This window comes from Podarcis liolepis, assembly GCF_965112155.1.
Source record: "Podarcis liolepis genome assembly, chromosome: 2".
Lineage (NCBI taxonomy): Eukaryota > Metazoa > Chordata > Lepidosauria > Squamata > Lacertidae > Podarcis > Podarcis liolepis.
This window is the reverse complement of record NC_139555.1, coordinates 68,032,761-68,057,877: the sequence shown is the minus strand read 5'-3', so window position 1 is coordinate 68,057,877 and position 25,117 is coordinate 68,032,761. Positions and strand designations below refer to the sequence as shown.

The window sequence follows — 25,117 nt, the reverse complement described above, 5'->3', positions numbered from 1 at the left end:
TTCCAACTCTATGATTCTATGATTCTAACAGGATCTCACCCCGTCACGGGGATTCGAACCGCCGACCTTCTTATCGGCAAGTCCTAGGCTCTGTGGTTTAACCCACAGCGCCACCTGCGAAAGGCTAAATCTAGTCCAGTACATTCTGTCCCCAACAGTGGTTAGCCAGATGCTTTGGGAAGTTTACAAGCTGAGAGGTACACTGCCCCTAACTCTGGAGGTTCAATTTTATTACTGTAGCTAATTGTTATTGATAAACTTCCCCTCTATGAATTCCTCTAGTCTTAAAAAAATCCCTGGTCTATACCGATGACATTGTTATGGCACAGGAGAGGCAGCAGGGGGATGGCAAGCTGGAGACAGACCGGGTTGCGATGTAGAGATGCCCTGGGCTGCTACAGTTCCAGCTCTGTCCAGAAGCCTGCCGGGATTCTCAGCAGGCGACCAGTCTTCCATTCCTCTCCATGGCACTAATCATAGCCATTACTTAATTCTATTCCAAGCAGGGCTGAGCCCTCCAGACCAAAGAGCTGCTATTATCCTCTCTGGTTCTGCTGCCTTAGTCCTTGCAGCAATCAGCTCCCATTGTCTCCCCCCAGCCCATAGTGCTGCCCCTGGGGAACTTGCAAGTAAACACAAGGCTAAGGGAGCTTCCTGCCAAGCTTAGGCGCCCAGTGTTTCTGCCTCCCTCTCCTTCTGTGCAGCTTTTCTTCTGCTGTGTTCAGGTGGGTCAAGACAGATGGGACTCCTAGGTTCTCCTGTAGGCATTATTCATGAGGGCAAACCTCTGCATTAGTCAGCCTTCTTAATGCACAAGAGCACCATTCTTCTCAAAGGATATCACTCAGGGAAGAGATTCTGCCTTCCCTTATTTGCTTTGTGCTCACCAACAGCAGCACTTTCAGAATGGAGGCCCCTTTAATGAACCTGTGCTACCCCCAGGTGTTGCTGGACTACATCTCCCATCATCCTTGTCCATTGGCCTTGCTAGCTTGGGTTGATGGGAGTTCAGCAGCATCTGGGGAGGAATTAGACTACAACTGACTGTATTGGTCAGGCCAGTTGTGGCTGATTGGAGTTGGAATCAATATCTGGAGGGCTTTTGACTTATGAACATAGGAAGCACACCTTATGCTGAGTGAGACCACAGGTTCATCTAGCCTAGTATTCTTTTCTCTGACTGGCAGCAGCTGTCCAACATTTCACACAGAGGTCTTTGCCAGCCTTTTAACTGGCAAAGATGCTTTACTTGGAGCCTGAAATCTTCTGCATGCAAGGAGTGTGCTGTTTGGTCGTGTTAATGGAAATAAATGGTTTAGGCCAGAGTAAGCATATTTTGTCCTCTTCAGACAAGAGCCTTATACCCTTTTAAATCTTTCAATTGATGTAGGAATTCCAGCATGTTTTTACTGAGCTTAAGCAATTGTTGATATGAACATAGACCACATTGCCACAACATATTGTTCTGCATGTTGATAGGGATTTGGAGATTCCCCTGTAAGTCACATGGGAACATACTTATAAATGGTTAAGAATCAATATTCTATAACAGGTTTTTCAATAGGGAAATTAAGGTGGATTCTTAATTTCCAGAGGGTGGTGTGGAAAGTGCCTTGGCATATAGAAGAATGGTAGCTTGCTCACAAAAATCTAGCTTATCTGGACAGCTAGAACTCACAGGCCTTGTAAACTGCAAGGGCAGAGCCTGTTTAAATGTTAAAAAGGGAAAGGAACAGCCTTCAAAGTGGCCTGTGAGATGTTATGACAAGGCCTGTGCATAGTCCTGGAACTGTCATCCACATGCTGGATGAATTAGTCAGTGACCGCAGGTTGTTGTGGCAGTGCCTGATAGATACATATATCTGGGACCATGTCCTGATAAGAGTGAACACAACCATGAAGGATTGCAGCAGCACTTACATTTGGTAGGCATTCGTCTTCTGAGCTTGCTTTATGTTACTGCATGCACCGAATGATCAACTGTAAACCGACCTCACAAGACCCCAAGTCATCTTAGCCTTACTGTGTATACTCGCTGGTGGCTGTGATAACTTTTACCCTGATTTTCAGACGGAGAAGTGAAGTTTGTAGGGAGGCAGCAACTTGCCCAAGGTCACCCGGCAGCAAACAGCAAGCCTGTATCCAAGCCAGGCAGCTCCTGAGCTCCCCGGGTGTTGGCTCCTTCCCGAAGAAGGGTTGCACTTACTGCCAGTCATTACCATATGGCAAGCTCTGTAGTGCCCAGCAGGGATCTGGCCCAAAGAACGAGAGCAGCTTGTTCCTAGCTCTCTCTGTCTGGCACAAATATCCTGCAGTTGCCAGTAATGCTGGCTTTAAAAACTCTTTGCTTACTAGTACAGAGAGTGCATTGTCATTCTGATCCAAGTGCTGGGGGCAGGTCATAGTATTTAAAATAAGAGCATGGCTGCCACTCCCACCTGACGTGCGATCAATGAACAGAAATAACGTTGGGCTAGCTAGCTAGCACCTGGTGGTCCTGTGAGATTATTCTCTCTAGCTCTGCCCCTTCCTAGGGGAAGAGAACAAGAGAGGGAGGCTGTGAATCACTGTCACATTTGTTGAAGGAAGCTGGCACCAGCAATGACTAAAACTCTCCCCCTGCCTCCATCTTTCCTTGGGGCCTGAAGGAGAGATTTAAGAGAGTATGCAGAAGTTCTTCAGCACTGAGATTAATATAAGGAAGGAAGTACAGTGGTACCTCGGGTTACATACGCTTCAGGTTACATACGCTTCAGGTTACACACTCCGCTAACCCAGAAATAGTGCTTCAGGTTAAGAACTTTGCTTCAGGATAAGAACAGAAATCAGGCTCCGGCGGTGTGGCGGCAGCAGGAGGCCCCATTAGCTGAAGTGGTGCTTCAGGTTAAGAACAGTTTCAGGTTAAGTACGGACCTCCGGAACGAATGAAGTACTTAACCCGAGGTACCACTGTATCGACACTTTTAATTAACCATCTCTTGAACAGTTTTAGGTCAAACAGGTTCCTCACCACTCCAGAAGTGGCTTATCTCTGTCCTAATGAATGAGCAGAGGCTGGAGTGGGAGGAAGCATGTTAAGTACACTTTCCCAAAACCTGGGAGAGCATTCTGTCAGAGCAAGCATTTTTGCTTGCCAGAAAGAACCAGCCCCTCTCATCTCCCACTTTGCAGTGTTCCGGAGGTGTGTGGGGGAAGGGAGGTAATTGTGAACCCTGCACATGAATTATTTTTCTTCAGGGACCCTTATTTGAACCCCCAGCAGAGGTGGCTAATCTGCAGCTCTCCAGAGTGTGAGAGTCTCCAGTTGTGGGAGTCTCCAGTTCCATAACCCTCAGCCAGCATGCCCACCCAATGGTTAGGAATGATGGGACTTGTAGTCTAGCAACATTGGGTGTGTGTGTGTGTGTGTGTGTGTGTGTGTGTGTGTGTGTGTGTGTAGGGGGGCGGGAACTGGCTTTCTAGCCCGGGCCTACAGCAAACTTAGCAAAGTGTTTCATCCTATCAAAATTCTTACTCCTTTTCTGTAGCTAGTCTCTCTGCAAAGAGGGGCAACACTTGAATTAATGGGGGAATGGGGAGGGAGGGATCCAATCCAATTCCCCAGACCCTCCCTCCCAGTTTTAGACAAAACACGCTCCCACTTTAGCTGTCTAAAAGCTGTAGGGAAGGGAGCTGCTGCAAAAGGGTCTCCAGGGTCTGCCTTGCAATCTGAGCACCAGAGGTAGTCCCACAACTCTTCCACAAAGTGTTGCTCCTGTGTCAACCTCAATTCTCTTCTCTATAACTGCCGCTACTGCTGCAATCCCTCCTCCCAAACGTGCAGCCAGAGAGATGCTTGACACCGGGCAATGTACAAATTTCTTTATTTTATTATTTCTTCAAAGACTAGTAAGAGCAGGATGGTCACCATAGGGTGGCTGGATGGAGCCTCTTTGACTCTTCGCTGTCCCCTTCTACCTGCGTCCTCCACCCCACCCAGGCAGGGAAAGGGGTGTCACCGGCTCCCCACTTGCTCCTCCAGGTTAAATGGAAAGGCTGGCGGGGTGCGAGGGCAATGGCTCAGAAGTGGTGCACCCCGTAGCCTAAGGTGTTCATCTCTCTGGCGGGAGACGGACGTCCCCCAGCAGCTTTAACCTGAAGGGCCCGCAGGGTGCTTGGCTTGCCCCATATCTTTCCATTGGGGAACCCCTTCAGCACACTTAACCCCATCGCTGTGTACGATGTCCTTCTCAGGTGCAGATGGGACAAGGACTAGCCAGGTAGACACAATGACCCTAGAAAGCAGAGATGGCACAAGCAAGACAGGATGGTTTACACATTCCGGCAGGTTAGTGCACAAGGCAGTAGGGCTGCCTGCCGCCTCCCAATACAGAGCAGTGACAGGCAAGCAGACAAAGAGGAATGCATGCACGGCGGGGTGGGGAGGATGCAGGGCCCCTCCGGCAATGCTCTTGACTGGGTCCCGGAGGGGACTGGGATCAGTTCTTCTGTGCCCATGCGGAGCCCCTGAGGGATATCCTGCTCTGGAAGCAATCTGTAAACAAATGGGTTGCACACTTGGAACACGTTGGCACCGACACACTGGAGACTCCAGCACGCCCCCTGGGTTTGTGCCAACGCACACACATCCGCCCTTGCGACAAGTGCTGGCACATTCACATATACACCACTGGCTTTGCTTACATTCTCATGCATCCACGCGCACACAGAGATATGCACCACATCATAAATGAATAGTGAGCATTCCTTCCAACCATCTCTCTCTCTCTCTCTCTCTCTCTCTCTCTCTCTCTCTCTCTCACACACACACACACACACACACACACACACAGAGTCAGGCATGCACTAATGTAAACAGACACTCATATGTGTGATTCTGAGCCTTAAAACATGTAGGAGAACAAGGGAGTTAAGGGATCTCGGAAGTGGCCAGATTTATTTGCCTTATACATGGGATGGTGGAGGGAGGCTGGCTTAAACATACTGGTGTATATGCTACAACTTTTCTCCCCCCCCCCCCCTTATGTGCATACACACACTGAAGTGCATGTACACCATCAGATTAGAAGCAGCTTCTTCTCAATTTACTAAAAGTGGTAATGTCGAAGCACTAGGCAAGGGGTTTCCTCCAGGCTACCTTGGTGGTGGCCTGGGAACTGCTGCAGTGTAGTGCCTTCCAGTGCCGCAAAGACAACATCAGAAGCCCAAGGTCATGATATAAGAAAAGCCCATACAATGGCTCCTCTCCCAACCAGCGTTGCCTCTGCTTGTTGTGGGGTGTTTGGGAAGGAGCTGAAGCATGAGCATGTCTCCTGTGGTTTCTGATGTTCCTTTGGTGGAGCAGGAAATAGCTGGTGTTCCTGCATTGCAAAGGTAACTGGAGAAGAGTCCCACGATGGCAGCACTGAGATTCCCACATGCCGAAGCCAGGTTTAATCATTCTCTGTTGCTGTGGGTGCTGCCATCCCAGGTCTCTCTGATACCCCTTGAGCCTTATCTTTTTTTACCTTTAGGTCTTGCCCAGAATAGGTCCACAGAGGCCAGCAGAAGCCTTGTGGACGGTGGGACCCAGGGCTGTCAAAGCCCACTGTGTGGGATCGGGCCACCAACGTGTGGCTGTAGCATTAAAAAAACAAAGTAAACCGAGAGCATCAGCAACACCACCCCAAAGGCAGGAAGCTGGCTTCAGCATCAGCCCTTTGCCCCATGTGAGAAGTGGACTTATTGCAGTTTTCAGCATTCAGCCAGCAGGGTCCAGCAGCAGACAGTGGACGTGTGAGAGCCCAGGACAAAGCAGTGCCACCTCGCCACAGAGCTCACCTGCCAGCAGCCAGCAGGGAGCATCCTGAATTTCCGCTGGCCAGTCCCTGCACACCACAGTCATGCTCTGTGTCTGGTAGGAGGTGACTGCACACACAATGGTCGGCCATGGCAAAAACGGCTTGTGAGCAAATAAGGTGCTGAATGGGCTGCTTCCCCTTTGCCACCCCCACCCTGGCCCTCTCTACTCCGCCCTGCCCGAAGCTCCTCTGCCCCCCACCCCCAAGTCCTGAGCTCCATGGAGCCGTACAGTGACCATCTCGTGAGTGACTAGCAGAGACAATAAGACAGATGGCAGGCGTTGGGGTGAATTACCCTGTTACAGAGACACCAATGCAAAAAAGACACGCATGGGCCACATGGTGGGTGGCCGGAGACACAGACAAGCGGGCAAGGGGGAGAGGTCCCCCCCCCAGGGACGCTCCTTTGTACAAGATGAGAGAGCGCAGCCCGCAGAGTTTTTAGTGTTGATAGTATTGCAGTCTAACTGATATGGCTTTAACTATTAGGGAAGGAAGGAAGGAAGGAAGGAAGGAAGGAAGGAAGGAAGGAAGGAAGGAAGGAAGGAAGGAAGGACACTCAATGGAGGGAGATTTCTTTCAGATTCAAACTCAACCCCAACCAAAAAGCAAAAGCCCCCCAGGGGCACCGGGGAATCTTGGGGTGGGGGAACAATTGGGACCTTCCTTCCCAAACAAATATACAGAAGAATGAGAACCACAGGACTTCCCCAAGGAAGGCTGGGCCCTTGCCTTTGTTTTCAGCAGTGGCCAAGGTCTGGTGGTGTTTGGCAGGGTGCCAACCAACAGCAGGGAGACGTCTCCCCCCACTCCCAAACCGCCCTTCCTTGTCCCCCACTCACTGCTTTTTGCTTAATCTTGTGGCTCTGGAGAAAGGATGGGGTTAGCAGGCAGGGAGTGAATGCAACAATAGCCCAGCAAAGGAGAGTCACTGGGTGTTTTTCTTTTGCGGGTTGGGGGATCTGGAGATCGCCACACCCATGGGCAGGATGGGGGCTGCAGAGGTGGAAGAGCAGAAGATTCTCCCACAGACCATACAGTACCTCGACCCCCGCCCAGAAATCAGTGTGTATATGGGGGTGGGGGTGGCGGTCCTTGGCATTTCTCAGTTAAGGAGAAAAACTGGGGCAGCATGAGGAGGAAAGAGATGTTTAGGTCATGGAAGCAAGAGTAGTGCAGGCAAGATTTGTGTCTGTGCTGCTCTGTGCACCATTTTTGCATCTGCAGGGGCCTGTAGCAGGATCCTGGGGGACCAAGATAGCCACAGCAATGGGCTCCCAACCCTAGCCTAAGAGATGAATTGAGGCTCCTCATTCCACGAGACTGCTCTTCCAGCCAGGGGTGAGCCACACACGCTGGCAGTTCTGTCCCAGGGTCCCTGCACCAGCTCCCTTCAAAGAAGGTGACGATGATGACCCTCAGGTTCTCCAGCAACACAAATGCAGCTGGCTATTCCCAGGCTGGAAAAAGGAGCTCTTATTCCATCCTCCATGTGCTGCTGGGTGCATCCGACCCTATTCCCCTTTCTTTGAGTTTGGGTGCTCCGAAGTGGGTGTTTATTATGGAATGGGTGGTCCTCACGTAGGCAAATGCCTGTCTGTGTTTCCTCCCCTTTATTTATCCCAGATTTACCCTTTCTGGGGAAAACCCTGGTAAACCTCTTGCCACTGACCCGTTTACAACATCTAAACGACCCATTCACAACAATAAGCCCCTGCCTGCAAGCGCCCTTGATCCACTTCAGTCCCCTGCTCCCCAAATCAAGACTCAGTCTAAACCCTCCACTTTGGAGAGCAAAATGGCAGAAAGAGGGTGGCCCTGGTCCTCATACTCTGCAGCCTGTAGCTGCCCCAGTTCACCCCCTGCAGCTCAAATGACAAAGGATGAACTGGATCAGAAAAAGATGGGCGAGACAGCGAGGGTGACAGTGCCACCTCCCAACCTCTTGTCCGCCACACCCATGAGGAGCCAACAGGTCTTGGAACCCAAGACCAAAGGTCATCCTGCAAGGAAGATCTGATGCTTAATCTTGGCCCTTGGCCGGCTGTAGTGGGGCTGTGGAAGGTGTGTCTGAATGTGCGTGCTTGAAATGGAAGTCGTCGTAGCAGGGACAGCTTTCTCCCCTGCCTCCCACACACATAATTCTTGGTGCAGGTAAGTCTCTCCGCATTAGTGTTTGGGGGTGTGTGAGTTTGATTCCTTCCAGAAACAAGCTCCTCCTTCCCCCCAAGCATGTGAGAAACAACCCAGCAGCCCTTGGGTGCGAGGATGTGGGGCAGGGGGTGCTCCTCTTGGTTGCTCTCTTAGTCAAGAGATGGAATGTGCAGGGCTGGCTTTGCCCCAAGGTGTGAAGGGAAATGGGCACCCAGTCCCTCCCTGGCAGTCAACATGGGGGGGGGGTTTCAGGAATGTGCATGGGGGGGGCAGAGCCCAAGCCCCTTCCCCAGGGCCCCCATGAGGTTGCATTAGTGAATTTGGTCCAAGTTCCTCACCCTGTGCCCAGTTTTTTTTGTGTGGGGTGGGGGAGAGGGGGTCGTTTCCCCATGTAGCCAGCTGGCACTTTGGCACAACAGAACTCCAGCTCTGCCACGGGGCAGGGAGCAGGGATCAGAAAGGGGGAGGCAGGCTCCCGGCAGTGGCCCAGCCTGCAGCTCCAGGGAGCAGAGCAGGTGAGAGAGGTTTTTGGTCTGATGGGTAGCAAGAGGTGCAGCGAGGGGGGAGCATGCCCTGTGCCTGGTGTGCTTCTTCCTGGGGGGAAAGGGGTGGGGTGGGGCAGTGCGGTGGCTCGGCAGGGGCCCCGTGGCACATGGACACGTTTGGGGTCTTCCCTTGGAACAAAAGAAAAAGGAATCAAATGAAGTAAAAAAATAAATGAAAATCCCCCCCTGCCCCACTGGGACCGCCCTCCCTCAACCCAAGCTCTGAGTTGGCAGTGCCAGGGACAGTGGGCAGCGCAGGGCAGGGGGCTGGTGGGGCAGGGCTACTTCTTGAACATGTCCTGCAGTGGGCCCGGCAGGTACTTGAGCACCGTGTCGAGGATGCTCTCCTCGTCCTCGTCGTCGTCGTCCCCGCAGCCTGCTGGGATGGCTTTCTTGGGGCGCGTCAGGCTTCCCTCGCACGGCTGCTCCAGCGCTGCCTTCTCCTCCGCCTCTTTCTCCTCCTTCTTCTTCAAGCCGTACTGCACGGGAGACACCCACAAGAAGTCAGAGACAGGCATGCAGGCGTTTGACGCAGTTTGGGTTTACACCATGCAAAGTGCAAAGCATACCTTTAAAAAGAATGATTTTGCCCTTATTTTTGCAGGCTGATTTCTGAGTACGCTCAGTAGGGAGTTAAGTCCCTTTGACATCACTGGGACTTACTTCTGAGTGAACCTGCATGCAGCTGCATTGACGGGTCCATTGCGGCACCCAGAAATGTCCCTGTGAGGCTTCCTATGCTGCATTTCAAGCCAGTCTCTTGTTGCTGCCTCGGCTCCATGAGGATATGGCTGAATGACAAGCTTTAGCATCCTCTTGGCAAATACGCTGTTTTAACTGTGCATTTTATATTTGACTTCCATTAGTAATGTGGGTTTCCCCCTCCAATCTGTAAGGTAACATTTTAGTTTGCTGTTAATTCTGTTGCTTTGAATTTATACTTTATAGTTGACTTTCTTCAGCAATGTTTGATTCTGGGTTGCTTTATGTGATGTGTTAATGTGTTGCAAACCACTTTGAGATTTTTTCCTTTAAAATATGAAGTGGTATAGAAATTGATGACAACAACAACAACAACAACAGGAGAGGCAAGGATGCAAGTGGCTGCTCCTACCTAGAGCAACAGACACTAGCAAGGAATTGGAAACATGTTATGGCAGAGCTGAAGAACCCTTTTCCAGCCCCGGGGCCACACTTCCTTTGAGGTAGCCTTCTGAGGGCCACTTGCCTGTGGTGAGCAGGGCCAGGTGCCAAATGGAAAAATAAGCTGCGGAAAAAGCCTTGCTCTGTGTGTTCATTTGCACAAGGCTGGAATCTTCTGTTCCCATCTGCCCCTGCTAGCAAGATATTATGGGCTGGGCAGAGGCAGCACCGGCTGCTGCGCTATCTGCCTCGGCAGAAGGATATTGAAGATTGCAGATAGTGAGCACCAGCCCCCTAATACATCCACTTACAATGTGGGTGATAAAGGGAGACCCACACCGCCCCCACTAATAATGTGAGGACAGTGAGAGCCAGGAACTGGGCAGTGATTGACAGAGAGAGATAAGGACTGGGGAGAGACATCTTTGGAAAGGTTCCTTTCTGCCAGACGCCCAGAATCCACCCACCTGGCTCCCAGCGCTGATGTTAATCTTGCAGCATGGATCATATGTCTAGAGCCTTTTAGCTCAGAGGAAAAGTGTGCAAAGGGGGCGGAGGGGGGGGGAGAGGGCATAAGAAAGGTGCATAAAGTTATGCATGCTCTAGAGAAAGTGGATGGAGAGAAGCTTGCCTCCGTTTCTCATTATACTGGTACCTGGGAAAATCCAATTAAACTGAATGCTGGGGGAGTCAGGATAAGAAAAGCCCTCCTGCGGCTGTGACGGGCTCACTTGGGCCCTCCCATGGCTGGGAGTAGGCCCTGTCATGTCTTTTGGAGGGTGAGCTGGGCCCCACTGGGTCTCCTCCCACCATGTGACATCACACACACCATGGGTGTGACATCACACACACATGCTGCCCTGCCCCCAATGCTGGGCGGAAGCTGGCGCACCTGGAAGACAACCACTTATTCCTGTTGGTTGTCTAGTCCTAGCAGCTGGTATGCAGAGGTACACTGCCACTGAACAAGGAGGCTCTGGAATGCTTTCCCTCCATCCCTCCCTCCAACCTTGCACGAAATTCCTTCTCTGCCTACTGACTCTATTTTTTCACTCTCCCCCTGGCCTCCTGTCGCTTTGCATTCACAGCAATTTCCCCACATACAATGTTTCTGTCCTCTTGATGCCCCTGTTATCCTTCTCCCACCATTCACATCTCTTTAGCTGCTTTCTTCAGCCTAGCTGATTTGCTCTTGGCGGAATACTGTGTCTGTGCTGAAATTTGACACTTGCTTTCCCAGGGGAATCGCTCAGGGCTCAACAGGAACATTTAAAGCTTCTCAGCAGTGAGGTGCAGGATGCACCCTGGCTGATTAATCCTCCCAATGCTGGTTCTCTCTGAGTGGCACAGAGAGAGGATCTGCCCCAAGAGACTTTTGCTCTCAATGCTTTTGTTCGAAACAGAATTATGGTGGACCATTGCGTGCCTTTCCCCACAAATCAAAGTTCAGACTTTCTGCCAATGTAGATGATTACGTTCCCTTCCAGTTCAGCTTTCTAGTGATGCTCTTCCTGCTTGTGCAGCTCAGGAAAAGAAGGTGGACATACAGACAGACCAGACGTGGAGATAAAAGTCTTGCAGCAAATACATGCTCCTAGGGTCTACTTTACACATGTGTGTCTGTCCCTATGTAAGCATGCAATGCATCAAATAATAACTGGTATGTCAGCATGATCCAGCACAGGCCTATATTTCTATCATCTCACACACAATGCTTTTAAATGGAGTCTGTTCATATTTTCAGTTGTCCAGCTATCCAGTATATAGTAGTAATCAAATGCAGTGTGAGCTAGTCCCTAGAGGACAGGGAAAGGATTTGCCAGGCAGTGATGAGTCACAGACCTGTAGAGTTGGAAGGAACCACAAGGGTTATCCAGTCCAACCCCTTGCAATGCAGGAATCTTTCTCCCAATGTGGGGCTCAAACCTACGACCCTGAGATTAAGAGTCTCATGCTCTGCCTACTGAGCTATCCCTCTGCTCATCCTTCTGGTTTGGGGTCTGGGCTCACGACGAAATTAGGAGTTGAGTCCTTCCAACATGCCAATCATCAAGAACTCATTTGATGACCTGAATCAGTCCGTTGACACACAGTTGATGTATCCTGGACATCTTTGTGTCCTGGACATCTTCAGTCCATATGCCTGATACATATTGGTCACCAATCAAATGATAGATGATGGTCCTCCAATGACCCTTTCTCTCCCCCTTGCCACATGTCAAATAAAAGGGATCCCAGCAACAGCTGATAGGAGGTGGGAAGAGAGGGATGGACAGAAGGGGCAAAGCAGACATGCAGAGTATAGGACAGGCCGCAGTGGTTCTTTGCTGAATTTGAAGGCTGCTCTTCCCCCTGGGACCACACGCCATAGACTCATGAATGATTCTCCTCTGCAGCATAAACAGCGAGAGCAGATGAGAGCATAATCATTCATCAGTGTGCAGGGGTGTGATGTCCCGGAGGGAATGGCAGTTTTTGAGGCCTGTGCCTGAGCTAAAGTGATCTCTGCTTAACAGGCTGTTACTTCTGCAGGCGCAGGGTCTTGGGATCACCATAGGGATCAGGAGGGAGAAACCCAAAGCCTTTCTAGAAAATATCAGCAGCACTGTGAAGGCAAGAATGGATGCACATTGAGCTAGTGAGGCAGTGGGTGGGTAGCAGGAGAGGTTGAGGCAGTACTTCAGCTGCTGGGTGAGCACTTGCTGTCAGTCTTAAGGAACCTCTTTCCCCCAAAGCATCCGGGTAATAAATTTGGGGATCAGAGGTGACCAAAGGCCATTTCGCTGAAGGAAGAAGATGGTAACTTTGCAACACCAAAGACTGCCTCTCCATCTCCAGTGACTGGCTCAGTAAGCAGGAAGGGGAGGATGCCACTGGGGCAAAATTCTTGGGGTTGCATAAATAACCCTTAGTCATGTTAACCCACTGGAAGCTAGTGTGGTAGTGAGTCACATGGTGAGCCACTTCTACCAGAAGTGTCATGGACATGACTCTTTACTCTTTACTCCTTCCTCCCATGTAATATCTTTTTTTAGATTGTTGGAGTTTGTAAGCTGCCCTGAGAGTCTTTTTTTGGCTAAAGGGTGGGGTATAAATGCTGTAAATAAATGAATACATACATACGTAATATGGCCCTTTCCTTCTAGCCAGTGTGTGTGTGTTTTACGTACCTTATCACGGATTTGCTGTCGGACCTTTTCCCGTTCCGCCTCCATGCGGGCATGCTTTGCCTTGCGCTCTTCCTCTTGCTGCCGCAGGGCTTCTTGTCGCTCTTCTTCCTTCTTCTGGGCATCGGGGTCTTTCTCCTCTTCGCCTCCCAGCATTTTACCCATGTCCTTGGTGGCCCCTGCAAGTGATGTTAGGAAACCACAGTGACTCCTGAGCACAGCTTGTTCCTTTTCAGCTATTATTCCTCATACAGCCATGCTCTCATGCAGTGTGGGCTCTTCCCCACTCACCCAAACCTCAAAAACTGAAATTAGAATAAACTATTGCATACTCAGGGTCAGCATGAGTTCATAGGAACTGAGCTGGGTGTGCCATCTCTGGGTGTGGAGTTAACAATTTCAGGTCACCCCACTGCCCTCAATCTCAGATGATGTTCAGGAGAGCCTATCATAGGCAGAATGCACCTGGGAATCCAGACTTCGTTCCCTGGTGTCCAATGAGGATTACCGGACTCATTTTTCTGTAGGCACAGGGCTTGCTGTGATCAGCTGAGAACAGTTGGGAATAGCAGATCATATGGGAAACTCCTACATACCGTATTTTTCGCACCATAGGACGCACCGGACAATAGGATGCACTTTGTTTTAGAGGGGGGAGAACAAGAAAAAAAAATTCTCCCCTCTCTGCCCAGCGCCCCTTCAGTGAAGCGGCAGGAGGTGATGCACAGAGAGGGGGAGAACTTTCCCCCTCTTGTTTTCCCGCTCTAAAACAAGGTGCGGTTTAAGGTGCGTTCAGGCGGCTACCTTGGAAGCCTGGAGAGCGAGAGGGGTCGGTGTGCACTGACCCCTCTCACTCTCCAGGCTTCAGGTTCCTTTTGACCTGCTCTTTGGGGCTGGCGGGGGAAGCCCACCACCAGCCCCAAAGAGCAGGTCAGGGAGCAGAGGAAAGGGGCAGCGGAGAGGCTCCCGCCATAGCCGCGGGTCACCTCCCCAGCTGGGAGAGCGTGTGCGAGGCTAAAGCAGCCCCCCGCGACCCTCTCCCAGCTGGGGAGGGCTAAAGCAGCCGACCGCGACCCTCTCCCAGCTGGGGAGGTGACGCGGGGCTATGGCAGGAGCCTCTACAGCCCTGCGTCACCTCTCCAGCTGGGAGAGCGCGCGCGAGGCTAAAGCAGCCCCCCGCGACCCTCTCCCGGCTGGGGAGGTGACGCGGGGCTATGGCAGGAGCCTCTACAGCCCCGTGCTCTCCCAGCTGGAGAGGTGACGTGGGGCTGTAGAGGCTCCTGCCATAGCCCTGCGTCACCTCCCCATCCGGGAGAGGGTTGCGGGGGGCTGCTTTAGCCTCGCGCGCGCTCTCCCAGCTGGAGAGGTGACGCGGGGCTGTAGAGGCTCCTGCCATAGCTCCGTGTCACCTCCCCAGCCGGGAGAGGGTTGCGGGGGGCTGCTTTAGCCCCGCGCGCGCTCTCCCGGCTGGGGAGGTGACGCGCGGCTATGGTAGGAGCCTCTATAGCCCCGCGTCACCTCCCCAGCTGGGAGAGCGCGTGCGGGGCTATGGCGTCTTCGCTCCATAGGACGCACACACATTTCCCCTTCATTTTTGAAGGGGGAAAAGTGCGTCCTATAGAGCGAAAAATATGGTATTCCCCGCAGTTCTGGGGTGTCTAAAGCAGCTAATGTAGAGACTTCCCCCGAGATCCACCTCTTCTGCTCATCCAAATGTTACCAGCGTGGTTCTGGGATTCTGGTAAATACCATGCATTTGTTTCACTCCAGCAATGTAAGTACAGCTCAAGAGCCAATGTAGCGTGAGCACTCAAGCATACCCTTGTCCTAAATCGCTTCCAACTTAACTCTTGATATGCCATAGCCAGAGACACAGACCCCTCCCCACTTTCAGAGAATGGGTAGACTAGGTTAAAGGACAGAGCCTCTGAAGCAATTGCCCTGTCAAAGACTGTTGTAGGATGGGAGTGAGGATACTTTTCATCAGGTTCATGACTGGGTGGGAAAGGGTTAAACCTACCATCCCCACATGCTACAGTCCTGATGAAAATCCCTCTCACTAATTTATTTTTTAAAAACTCTGGTGTGCTTCCAGGTGATGTGCTTAGTATGCCTCACATGCAGCTTGGCCCTTAAGTTGACAGCTGGCTCCAAACAATTGCAGAAACAAAGTGTCCAAGCTGTGGTGTGGTTTGGCTTGACTTGCTACCATCACTGCCATCACCTGCTGCAGTGAGCTGTCCATGGTCCTACTTGCCGCCTCTCTTGGATCCTTGTTGTGCATGGCCAGGTCAACCCTGTGGGCTCCAGCTTGGACCAGGACATGATACGCTGTGGTTTTAAAGCATCCCTTTAACTCTTGATGGCCACAAATGTTTTTTGCCCCAATTCTCACCCTACCCTCTAGTCATCAGAGAGAAGGTGTGCAGCACTTTCCAGCGGCTGCAGTCCACTTGTCGCTATGACCCCCCCCCCTGCTCCATGTCCAAGTTCAGCCATATATTTCATGGTCTGTTTTGTCTTCGAGCCCTCTTTTTAGAAACCAGGAATTTAAATGCAGGAATAGAAGACTGGGAAGAGGCAAAAGGGTTAAGGAAAGATAAGCCGTCTCTTCCTGGGAGTTCTGACTACACCTTTTGAAGGGAAGGGGAGGATGGATTGATGGATGGAGTTCCTTGGGCAATGCAAAGCAGCCACCAGCCTCTCCATCTGCTTTGCAAGGTAGCTAAAATCTGTTGGATGATCTTAGGGCCAGAAATTTGACAGTTCTCTATCCCAGATGAAATGCCTCAGCATAGCAAGGGCCCCATGCCCAGTATGATTCTCACTGGCTGACAGCAGAAGGTCAAAAATCTAGCTATTTGGGGATGGTGGCCCTATAGGACCAATGACCCACTCCATGCTGGGTTACAGAAAGATTTAGGTGGCAAAGCCTGCAGGGAGCAAGTTCTAAACTGCTCTATGCAGCTCCCAGACAAGACCTTTGCTGATGTCTGATAGTAACAGGGAAGACAGAGTAGCATAGATCCAGCAATTAATAGCTCCCTCTTGTTAAATTTTTGGCTGCTGCCTGTACTACCTCAGGACAATGTGAAATCTGATGATTGAGTGGCAGCTGAAATAAGCTGGGCATTCCTTTAACGCAGTATTTAAAGGGCTTTTTTTTCAGGGGTGCAACAAGAATGTGGATATAAGACTGATGTTTACATTTATCTTAAGGAGGTGGCCTTCTAAAAGAAAATGTCAGGAGCAGGCCTTTCACTCTGCCAGAGACTTGTATGTTAGCTAATTGAACAGCTACTAGCACATTTCCTTGACAGATCTCTAGAGGGAGCTCAAATGTAACTAACTTGTACTAAGGGTCCTCTCAGACAGAGGATGAATCCCAGATCTTTGTTCTCCCTTAACTGTAAGTTAGTGCTATGGAGGTGGAACACAGGAAGGGATCACCCTTGCTGCAGGAATGATTGTAGCAAAGCCATTATGTGCACCCATTGGCAACTTTGAGTTTTAAAAACGGAAGCTATGCACTCCAGTACTAGAAAGAGGGAGTGAAAATAAAGGGAGTACCAAATATTATGGGTCTGTTAGCTGTTATACAGAGAAGGATGCCTTGTTTAATGTTTTCCTTCTCTCTCTCTCACTCACTCTCTCTCCATCCTCCATCCCCAGTTTTCAAAAGCTACATAAACACTCCTCCTGAAATGACACACTGGGGACATTCAGCTGCTAAGCACTGAATAAACAATAAATTAACTTTCTGTAAAATTACAAAGTGGTACAGGCTAAAGTTTTGGGTGTCTCGGGGGCGGGGTAGTGCTCCCTCCCAATAAACCATGATCCCCAGATTCACAGGTTTCTCTTTTGTGGTATATTTACATATATATACATATATATTTACATATATATTATTACATATATATTAGTTTTGTAACTAATTACATTCTAATGTTATTTAATTATTGTCGTTATCCTCTGTTTTCTTTTGTTTCTTTCCCCCCTCTTTTCCTTTCCTTTCCTTTTCTCTTTCCCTCCCTTTTTTACTTTCATTTACTGTAAAAAATTCAATAAAAAGGTTTCTTTTCTTTTCTTTTCTGTAAGTACGTTTCTGGCATTTGCATAACCTGTGATATGAGGCAAAATGTAAAAGAAATATTTTCCTCATTTGTGTTGTGAGAAAGTAGCCTTCGTTTGTTTATTTGGAGTATTTGCAGCCCCCCACCCTCCCTGAAAAATTCCTTCCGATGCCCATGGCTAGAGTGTGTCTCTTGTCACCAGTTATGCCATGGACACTAACCAACCAATTTTTGTGGTGCATTTTGTGGAGCAGCAGTTCACATGGCAGTCCCAATTTTCAGTTAATAAATTAGTGCTTTTCTCTGTGAGAAAAAGATACATACTGAGAAATGGTGCCGAAAATCCACCACCTAAGGTTGTCCTCCTTTCTCCCTCCTTAATGACAGAACCAGCTATATTTTGGCTCCTAAGGACAGAGCCAGAAAGCTTTTGATGCAGATTAAGCAGGGCATTTGGACAGCTTTGTGAACCAGTTGTTCCTGAATAGATGTTGGCTGTGGATTTACCAGTCCCAGCTTTCCTTACAAGCCCTTCCTGAAGTAGCAGGTCCATAGCACACGTCTTCTGAATCAGATGCTGTGAGCATTCTCCACCATGGGGTGGAGCTGCTCCCTCTTCCCCAAGCCTTCGCACATCTGTGCAATGGAGCTGTGAGGCTTGGCATGTGCTGTGCGACGCTGAGCAGCTCAGCTAAGAGCTAGGCAGCAACATTTCCCATTGCTGTTTGTCAGCAATTTAGAGTTACAAACCAGCCTTGGCTCCCCAGGCCCCCAGGAGACTTCAGGGTCTTTCATCTTCCTGAGCTCCATCTCCCTCCTTCTTTACTTCTGTGACTCATTTCCACTTTGCCCAAACCAGCTAAGCCCTTCGCACAGCCAGAAGCAGTAGTAGCTGCTTGGGGAAGGGAGGGAACCTGCACATGGCAATGGCCCTGTTTGAGTGCTCTGGGTAAAAGCAGGTTGTTGTGTCTTGGTCACTTGTAGCCAGGAGGTGAAGGCATGATCTACAACAGGCAGGCATTTTTCCTAACCTTCCTTTAAAATACAAATGGGAAACCAATGGGGCTGGCACTGTGTCCTGTTGGCTGCAAAGGCACGGACAAGAAAAATAAAAGCAGTTCCGTTATGGGACGTGCCTGGAGGAGTGTCAGGGTAGGCTCTCTACTAGATCCAGTTTGTCATTCAGCAGGGCCAGTGCCAGTCTTTTGTGGGCCATTGGCATAAGGCTGCTGATGGCTGCTGTCCCCATTGGGAATTCCTTGCCTCTTGCTGCTGCAGCAGCAGGGGCCACCACTGCCAGTTACTCCCTTCCTTTCCCCTGGGCTTAGATATGGCAGCTATGTATGGTAGAGGAAGCAGGGCTTATCCTTGCTTGATCTGTGCCAGCTGCCCGATATCTTAGGTTGCTTGAGATGCAGTGTTTGATGTCAACAATGAGTGCTGCATTTTGAGCCATCAAGGATGGTCGTTGGCCACTGTGCACCAGAGCTGAGCACCAGTTTGACTCCCACTCCAAAGCATTGCTGTCACCAGCTGAGGATCTATCCAGGGGGGAGCTGAGTGGAAATAGCAAAGGGTAGCAGCAAAAAGTGGGGTCCCCAATGCACTGGTGGGATCAGCAGGAATGCCACCCAAAGCTTCAATGGGAGTGGCTGTGGTGGATATTGGTCCTTCTGAGTGCCAGTGCTTGACCACGCCAACCACTGTCATTCAGGACCCAGAATGGCTAGGGCCATAGCTAAGTGGCAGAGCATCTGCTTTGCATGCAGGGGGTCTCCATGTTCAATGCCCACCATCTCCAGGAAGGGCTGGGAATGCCCCCGGCCTGAAACCCCAGAGACCCAATGTCAGCCACTGTAGCTGGGTGGACCTTTGGTCTAACTCAGCAGAAGGCATCTCTCTACGTTCCTCAGAGGGTGCGAAGGATCACAGCAAAGATTCAAGCACAACAAAGCTCCAGAGAGGGTGATAATTGAGATGACAAACTGCCAAAGTAAGCTGCCCACCCCAGGAAGGGCATTGATACAGAGTTTTTCTAGGGTGTAGCTCTCATACCACTTTGTGTAAAACTGTCGGAACTGGTGAGAGTGCCTTTGAGCAAGTGCAGAGGGCCTGTTACTTCTGAGGAGCCGCAACCAAGTTCCACACATTTAGAATGATGGAGAAGGAGATGAACTGGACACTGTCACTACTTACGGCCTGTGAGTGGAGTTAGTAATGCACATCTTATTTCTTATGCTGCCTGAAGCCTCTGATCCAAAAGCCGAGGTTTGCCATTTTAAAAAAATGTTTACAATCCTTATGATTTGCAGAAATGACAGAAAAGGTGATGCTGCACTCCCTGGAGCTGCAGTGAAGCTGCTCTGGATAAAAAATGGGGCTCCCAAAGATACACTCAGAATAATCATACACACACACACACACACACACACACACACACATATATATCTACATTTGTATCTATATGTCTATAACATACTCTAAGTAGGGCTCTTTATGCAGCCAAAGCACAATTCATGCACAAGAAGGAGATGTCAGCAGACTTGGAGATACTACAATATTTGCAGAAGTACAAAGAAAACAGATAGGGGAGAAATTAGAAAGAATTTCTAAGCCCAATGAGGACTGAGCATGTCAGTGGGCACAGAATGCTGATGTACTGTTCGGGTTTGGGCTGGGTGTGGAGGAAAACTCTCTCTCTCTCTCTCTCTCTCTCTCTCTCTCTCTCTCTCTCTGTGTGTGTGTGTGTGTGTGTGGAATGGGACAGTGTGGCCAGAAACCAGAGCAGAAGCATTCCATGCTGCAATATTTTGTTGCAGTTTCTACCTTTTAAGGATCTGGTTGCATTTCCCTCTAGTCAGGATGTACTGGAGAGGAGAGCTTTGCTGGTCTACCTGTGAGTTTCTGGTTTGCACCTCCTGGGAGTCAGAACCTGGTCTAATGAGCTAGGCAATGGTGGAAGACAGAGGAAACAGGCCCAACGAGAAGGTCAGTGAGTGAAAGGTGACAGGTATTTGGGTTGTGAGCTGAGAGAATGTTTTCCCTCCCTGGTGGGACACCTGTCACTCTTCCTTCTCTCTCTCTCACTCTTTTTTTTTTTTTTTTTTGGCAGAAAGGAATACAATGGAGGTGGAGTGAGATTTGATGTGCTCTGACAGCAGAGGTGAGCAATGAGAGGACAGGTTGCAGCAAAGGGAGTAGCAAGCGGAGAAACACTGTGCACAGCTGCCTGCCTGGTTGACTGTCCAGGAGGGAATGGCTCCCTGTGCTTGACAGGGAGGAAGTGAGCAGTGGGTAATAAAATTTTTAGCCTGCATGCTCAGCCGGCCAATCTCCCCACAAGTGCCTTATCTTAATAAGCACTGCTTATTAAGATTAAAACTCCTTGGCAAAGTTTCTTGGTAAGAAGAGCTCAGTAAATATTTGGGAATGCACAAAATGAGAACATTTGCTGCTCCTTCTACATTAAGCTCTGATTGATCACTACACAAACAGAACAATCTGTACACAAACAGATTCTGGTGTCTACACAGCAAGGATTGTGGGGCTAAAGGGGGCCTTTAGAGTCATCCATGCACTCTCAACACACCTAAAGTGTTTACCATAACTTAGCAACCATAGTTGAGCATTGCTTATCAGCACAGGATACAGAATCATAGACAGAATGCTAGAATCGGAAGGGACCTTGAAAGGTCCTATTTCCTTCTGGGCAGAGACCTGAAAAACCCTGTTTACCAGAGGCAAAACTGGTTTGAGTATATGTAAACACATTGAGAAGTGAGCTCTCCTGTAAACCACATTCACCCTTCCCAAATAATCTGTCTCAAGCTAGAGGTCCAGTAGCAAGAGCATAATGGAATGGGGCTTAGAATGGATGCTGAGAGTAGGAAGGGAAGACTTACCCCCTAGGGCCTGCTTCATCACGAAATCCATATTGCCAACTGAATTAGTGAGCTCTAGGCAATGGTGGAATTCTCATTCAGTGTTGCTAGTGGGAATCTTTGGGTCAGGTGCTACCTGGAAAGGAAAGGGGGGAAATCAGGTGAGTATGACTGAGTAAAACAATCCCAGCCAGGCAATGGACTTATCTGTCTCCCCACTTTGCATATGGAGGAAGAGTTAGCCCAATGCAGAACGAAACATATATTAATTGTGTGTGTGTGTGTGTGTGTGTAATACACATCAGTTCAGAGACACAAAACCCATGCCAGATTTTATCCTTGTTTTTATGACATTTTAAAGAATTTTTAAAATTCGGCTTTTCTATATTATATATAACACTGAAGCCATAAAACTAAAACTGAAACATTAAGAACATCACTTAGGCCAAAGATCCATCTAGTCTAGCCTTCTGTCACCAACAGTGACCAACCAGAAACTGCAAGCAGAACCTGATTGAGATAGCTTGATTGGATGCAAGTTCTCCAAATTCAACAATCAGAGATACATCTAAACAGAATCAGAGGTAAATAAACATGGGATTGCATAGACCTTTTGCAATTTCAATGTATACCTTTGATAATATTGTCCTCTGTTTCCCGTTATTGTTAGTTGTAAGCGGCTTTGAAGTGCTGTCTGTGTAGAGGGAAAATGGCATCAGAATACACAAGAAAAGCACTTCGTGGTAAGACCAAGCATCCATCTAGCCAAGCAACCCCCTTTCCCACAGAGGTAATCAAGCAGGGCATGACAGCAATCACATTCGTCACACTTGCCCCTGAATTCCAAACCTGGCATTCAGCTACATACTGCCATTTATCTGTTAGGGTTAAAAGCCACTGATAGATCTACTCTCCACAGAAGTATCTAATGAACCCCATTTTAGAAGAAGAAGAAGAAGAGTTTGGATTTGATATCCCGCCTTTCACTCCCTTTAAGGAGTCTCAAAGCGGCTAACATTCTCCTTTCCCTTCCTCCCCCACAACAAACACTCTGTGAGGTGAGTGGGGCTGAGAGACTTCAAAGAAGTGTGACTGGCCCAAGGTCACCCAGCAGCTGCATGTGGAGGAGCGGAGACGCGAACCCGGTTCCCCAGATAACGAGACTACCGCTCTTAACCACTACACCATAGAGCTATATCAGTCATGTGCTGTCTAGTGGTAGTGAATGCCAATTGTGTATTGTGTGAGTTAAATTAATAAATTAATTGCCCAGATTGTGCATTGTGTGAAGAAGTACTTTTCTTTGATCTTACCTGACTCTGGTGTCCTGAATCTACTAGCATCTGAATTGACAGTGTAAAATTAGCAAGTCCAATTCTTAGATATGGAGCTATTGCAGCCACTGAGCAGCGCTGTCCTCTGTGGATTCATTTAATCCTATGCAAAGGCAACTAAGCCAGTGGCCACAACTCTGTCACAGAACCATAGAACTGAGTTAAGGTGGGAGGGACCTGGGGGACCATCTAGTCCAGCCCCCTGCAATGCTGGAAACTCAACTAAGCATTCATGACAGGTGGCCATCCAACCTCCGCTTAAAAATGTCCAAGGAAGGAGAGTCCATCATGTCTTGTGGGTGTCTGTTCCACTGTCCAACAGCTCTTGCTGTCAGAAAGTTCTTCCTGATGTTTAGTCGGAATCTCCTTTCTTGTACCTTGAAGCCACTGGTTCAGGTCCTACCCCCAGGAACAGGAGAAAACAAGCTTGCTCCATCTTCCTCCAACGTTCCTCCTGAGACTTGGTTTAAGTCAGTGGCTTCATGCTTATAGAACGCAGATATTTCATAACCCAATCTTAAGATACCGCCCCCTCCCCTGCTTTGGAGCACACTTTTTCCAGTGCACTGCACCTAATTTATTTAATGGGCACAGTTGTGCAAATTCAGCAAAGTTTTAGGGAAAATAAAAACTGGTGCTTATAGTTCCAGGAGAAGAAACAGAAAATGCACAACATTTGAAACAGGCAAGCAAAGTATATAAAATGCAGGGGGTGGGGAGCAATGTGCACCCTGCCCAAGAGAGCAGGCCTGTGCTCACTTTCCCAGGAGTAAGCCCAACTCAGTTCAGTGGGGTGCACTTCTAAACAGAACTGTACAGGAATATGCTGTAACTGGCTTTTGTTTGGGCCAGTGCTACAGCTGCAAAAATATAATGAGCATGCCCTTCTCTCTAATAGGAAGCACCATAGCTGCATTTCAGCATGGTAAATGGTAAAGTCCAGTCAAAGGCCACTTTGGGGTGCGGCGCTCATCTCGCTTCAGGTCAAGGAAGCCGGCGTTTGTCCACAGACAGCTTTCTGGATCATGTGGCTAGAATGACTAAACTGCTTCTGGCACAACGGGACAGCCTGACGGAAGCCAGAGTGTACAGAAATGCCGTTTACCTTCCCACCACAGTGGTACCTATTTATCTCCTTGCACTGGTATTCTTTCAAACTGCTAGGCTGGCAGAAGCTGGGGCAGAGCAAAGGGAGCTCACCCTAACGTGCGGATTTGAACCACCAACCTTCCGATCAGCAAGCCCAAGAGTGGTTTAGACCATAGACATGAGTGCAGAAGTAAAGCAGGTACACCTTCCCATGCTTCTGCTTCTGGGGCAGAACAAATTTAAGGGCTGGTTTGTGCCTGTGTGCCTTTCACTCAGCAGCTGCAGCATCAAGTGACAACATGCAGGTTTGTAGAAATCAGTCATCGTAAACCTCACACCACAGGCAAGGATTTCCTGCCACCTCTTAGTGGCACGTTTTCAGTGGAAGCAGTTCATGTCATTAGTCATCTAGTATTGAGGACTCAAAGGATGTTCTGACTGAGCCAAAACTCAGGTCGAGTTAATTAACTGTGCATTAGTAGTTCTGAGTTGATACAGATGTCTCTTAAATCCAAAACCTCCACACAGAAGCTTATATTTGGGGCTTAATCCAAGGGTCGGAAGCTTGTGACCCTTCCTGGACTACACCTCCCCTCCCCACAACTATAGGCTATGCTGGCTAGAGCTGATGGGTACTGGAGTCTAATAGCATCTGGAGGGCCATAGGTCCCCCATCCCCGTCTTAATGGGAAACAAAATTCATCTCCAGATCTGTCTTCAGTTCCAGAATCTCACATAGGAAAATGCCTGCAAGACTCTGCATTTAAACATGTGCAGAGTGTGTGTCTCTTTTTCACCACTGAGCAACCTCAATGAACCCACACACATCTGGAATCAAGGGAAAGGACTCCTGGTCAATTGATGTGGCACTCAGATACATGTGGGCTCTGAAATCTCCTGTTTTAGGAGTTAGTCTCTGGCAGAGTTGAATATTGACTGACTTTAGAGCTGGAAAGAATCCACTTCCCACTTGAGTCAATGGCCAAATTCTAATTTGCTTTCATAGACCTGAATGGGATGGGGAGTTTTGTAATTTACCCTTAGGTCACCTAGCTCACCTAGCAGGATATCCTAAACCTAAAGCATCTTGTGTAGATACCTGTCCACCCTTCTACTGAAAACCGACAAGAATTACATCCTGGGTTAAACTGCTAAAACACTTTGTATTGCTAGATGGCTTAGTCTCATGTGGTTCCTAATATAGTTGCACATGCCATTGGAAATATCCCGCCTACATAGTAGTCTTTTAAAATAGCTGCAGATGTAAATTTACTAGCTGAAGGGAGGCAATTTTAATGTATTTTTACTACAGACGCAGGCAGATGACAATACACTAACCTCTTTGTTCCTTTGCACGTTTCCCTTTACTTTCACTTAAAAGCCAGATTCCTTAAAAACAAAACCCCAAAAGGTTGAACAGCAACACCAGCGAGCTGCTCACTGTACTTCTGTAGCCAAGTTTAAGATGCTTCACAGTTTGCAGAAGACTCCTGCTGCGTGCATAATCTGAGGATTCTGCTTGATGCAAGAGGAACTATAGGATGCAAGTTAGCAGGGAGTGCAGCCTGGAAAGGCAGTAACTGAGCTTGTGTCACAGATCAGGAGCCTCCAATTTCTGCTTCCCCCTCTTTACTAACCTATTTATGAGATCAAAGGTGAGGTTAAACAACGCCCCATACTCATATACGAGGACTTGTGCATGTTGTAATGTGAAAAAGTCTTCTATACCAGTGTGTTTTGTAACATCCCCCCCCTCCAGCCTGATGCGTACAACTGGAAGTGGCTGCAGCAGGAGTCGGCTTCCAGATAAGTGTACTGGCCAAAGACTAATCCTAAATCATATGTATGCTTACTTGGAAATAAGTACCATGGAATTACTCCAAAGTAA

The 25,117-nt window shown here is 49.0% G+C and overlaps 1 protein-coding gene across 4 annotated transcripts in view; it reads right to left on the bottom strand.

Moving 5' to 3' along the window:
* Positions 1-3,846: 3,846 nt before the first annotated feature.
* CPLX2 (complexin 2) overlaps positions 3,847-25,117 on the bottom strand; it is a 128,998-nt gene continuing 107,727 nt past the window's right edge. For all 4 annotated transcript variants that reach the window (XM_083488570.1, XM_083488569.1, XM_083488571.1 and 1 more), the window contains 3 exons: positions 20,828-20,942; positions 12,853-13,028; positions 3,847-9,018 (listed from right to left, as the gene is read on the bottom strand). In XM_083488570.1, the coding sequence (XP_083344696.1) occupies positions 8,821-9,018; positions 12,853-13,028; positions 20,828-20,858 (405 nt within the window). In that variant the 5' untranslated portion in view covers positions 20,859-20,942 and the 3' untranslated portion in view covers positions 3,847-8,820. The remainder of the gene's footprint in view (positions 9,019-12,852; positions 13,029-20,827; positions 20,943-25,117) is intronic.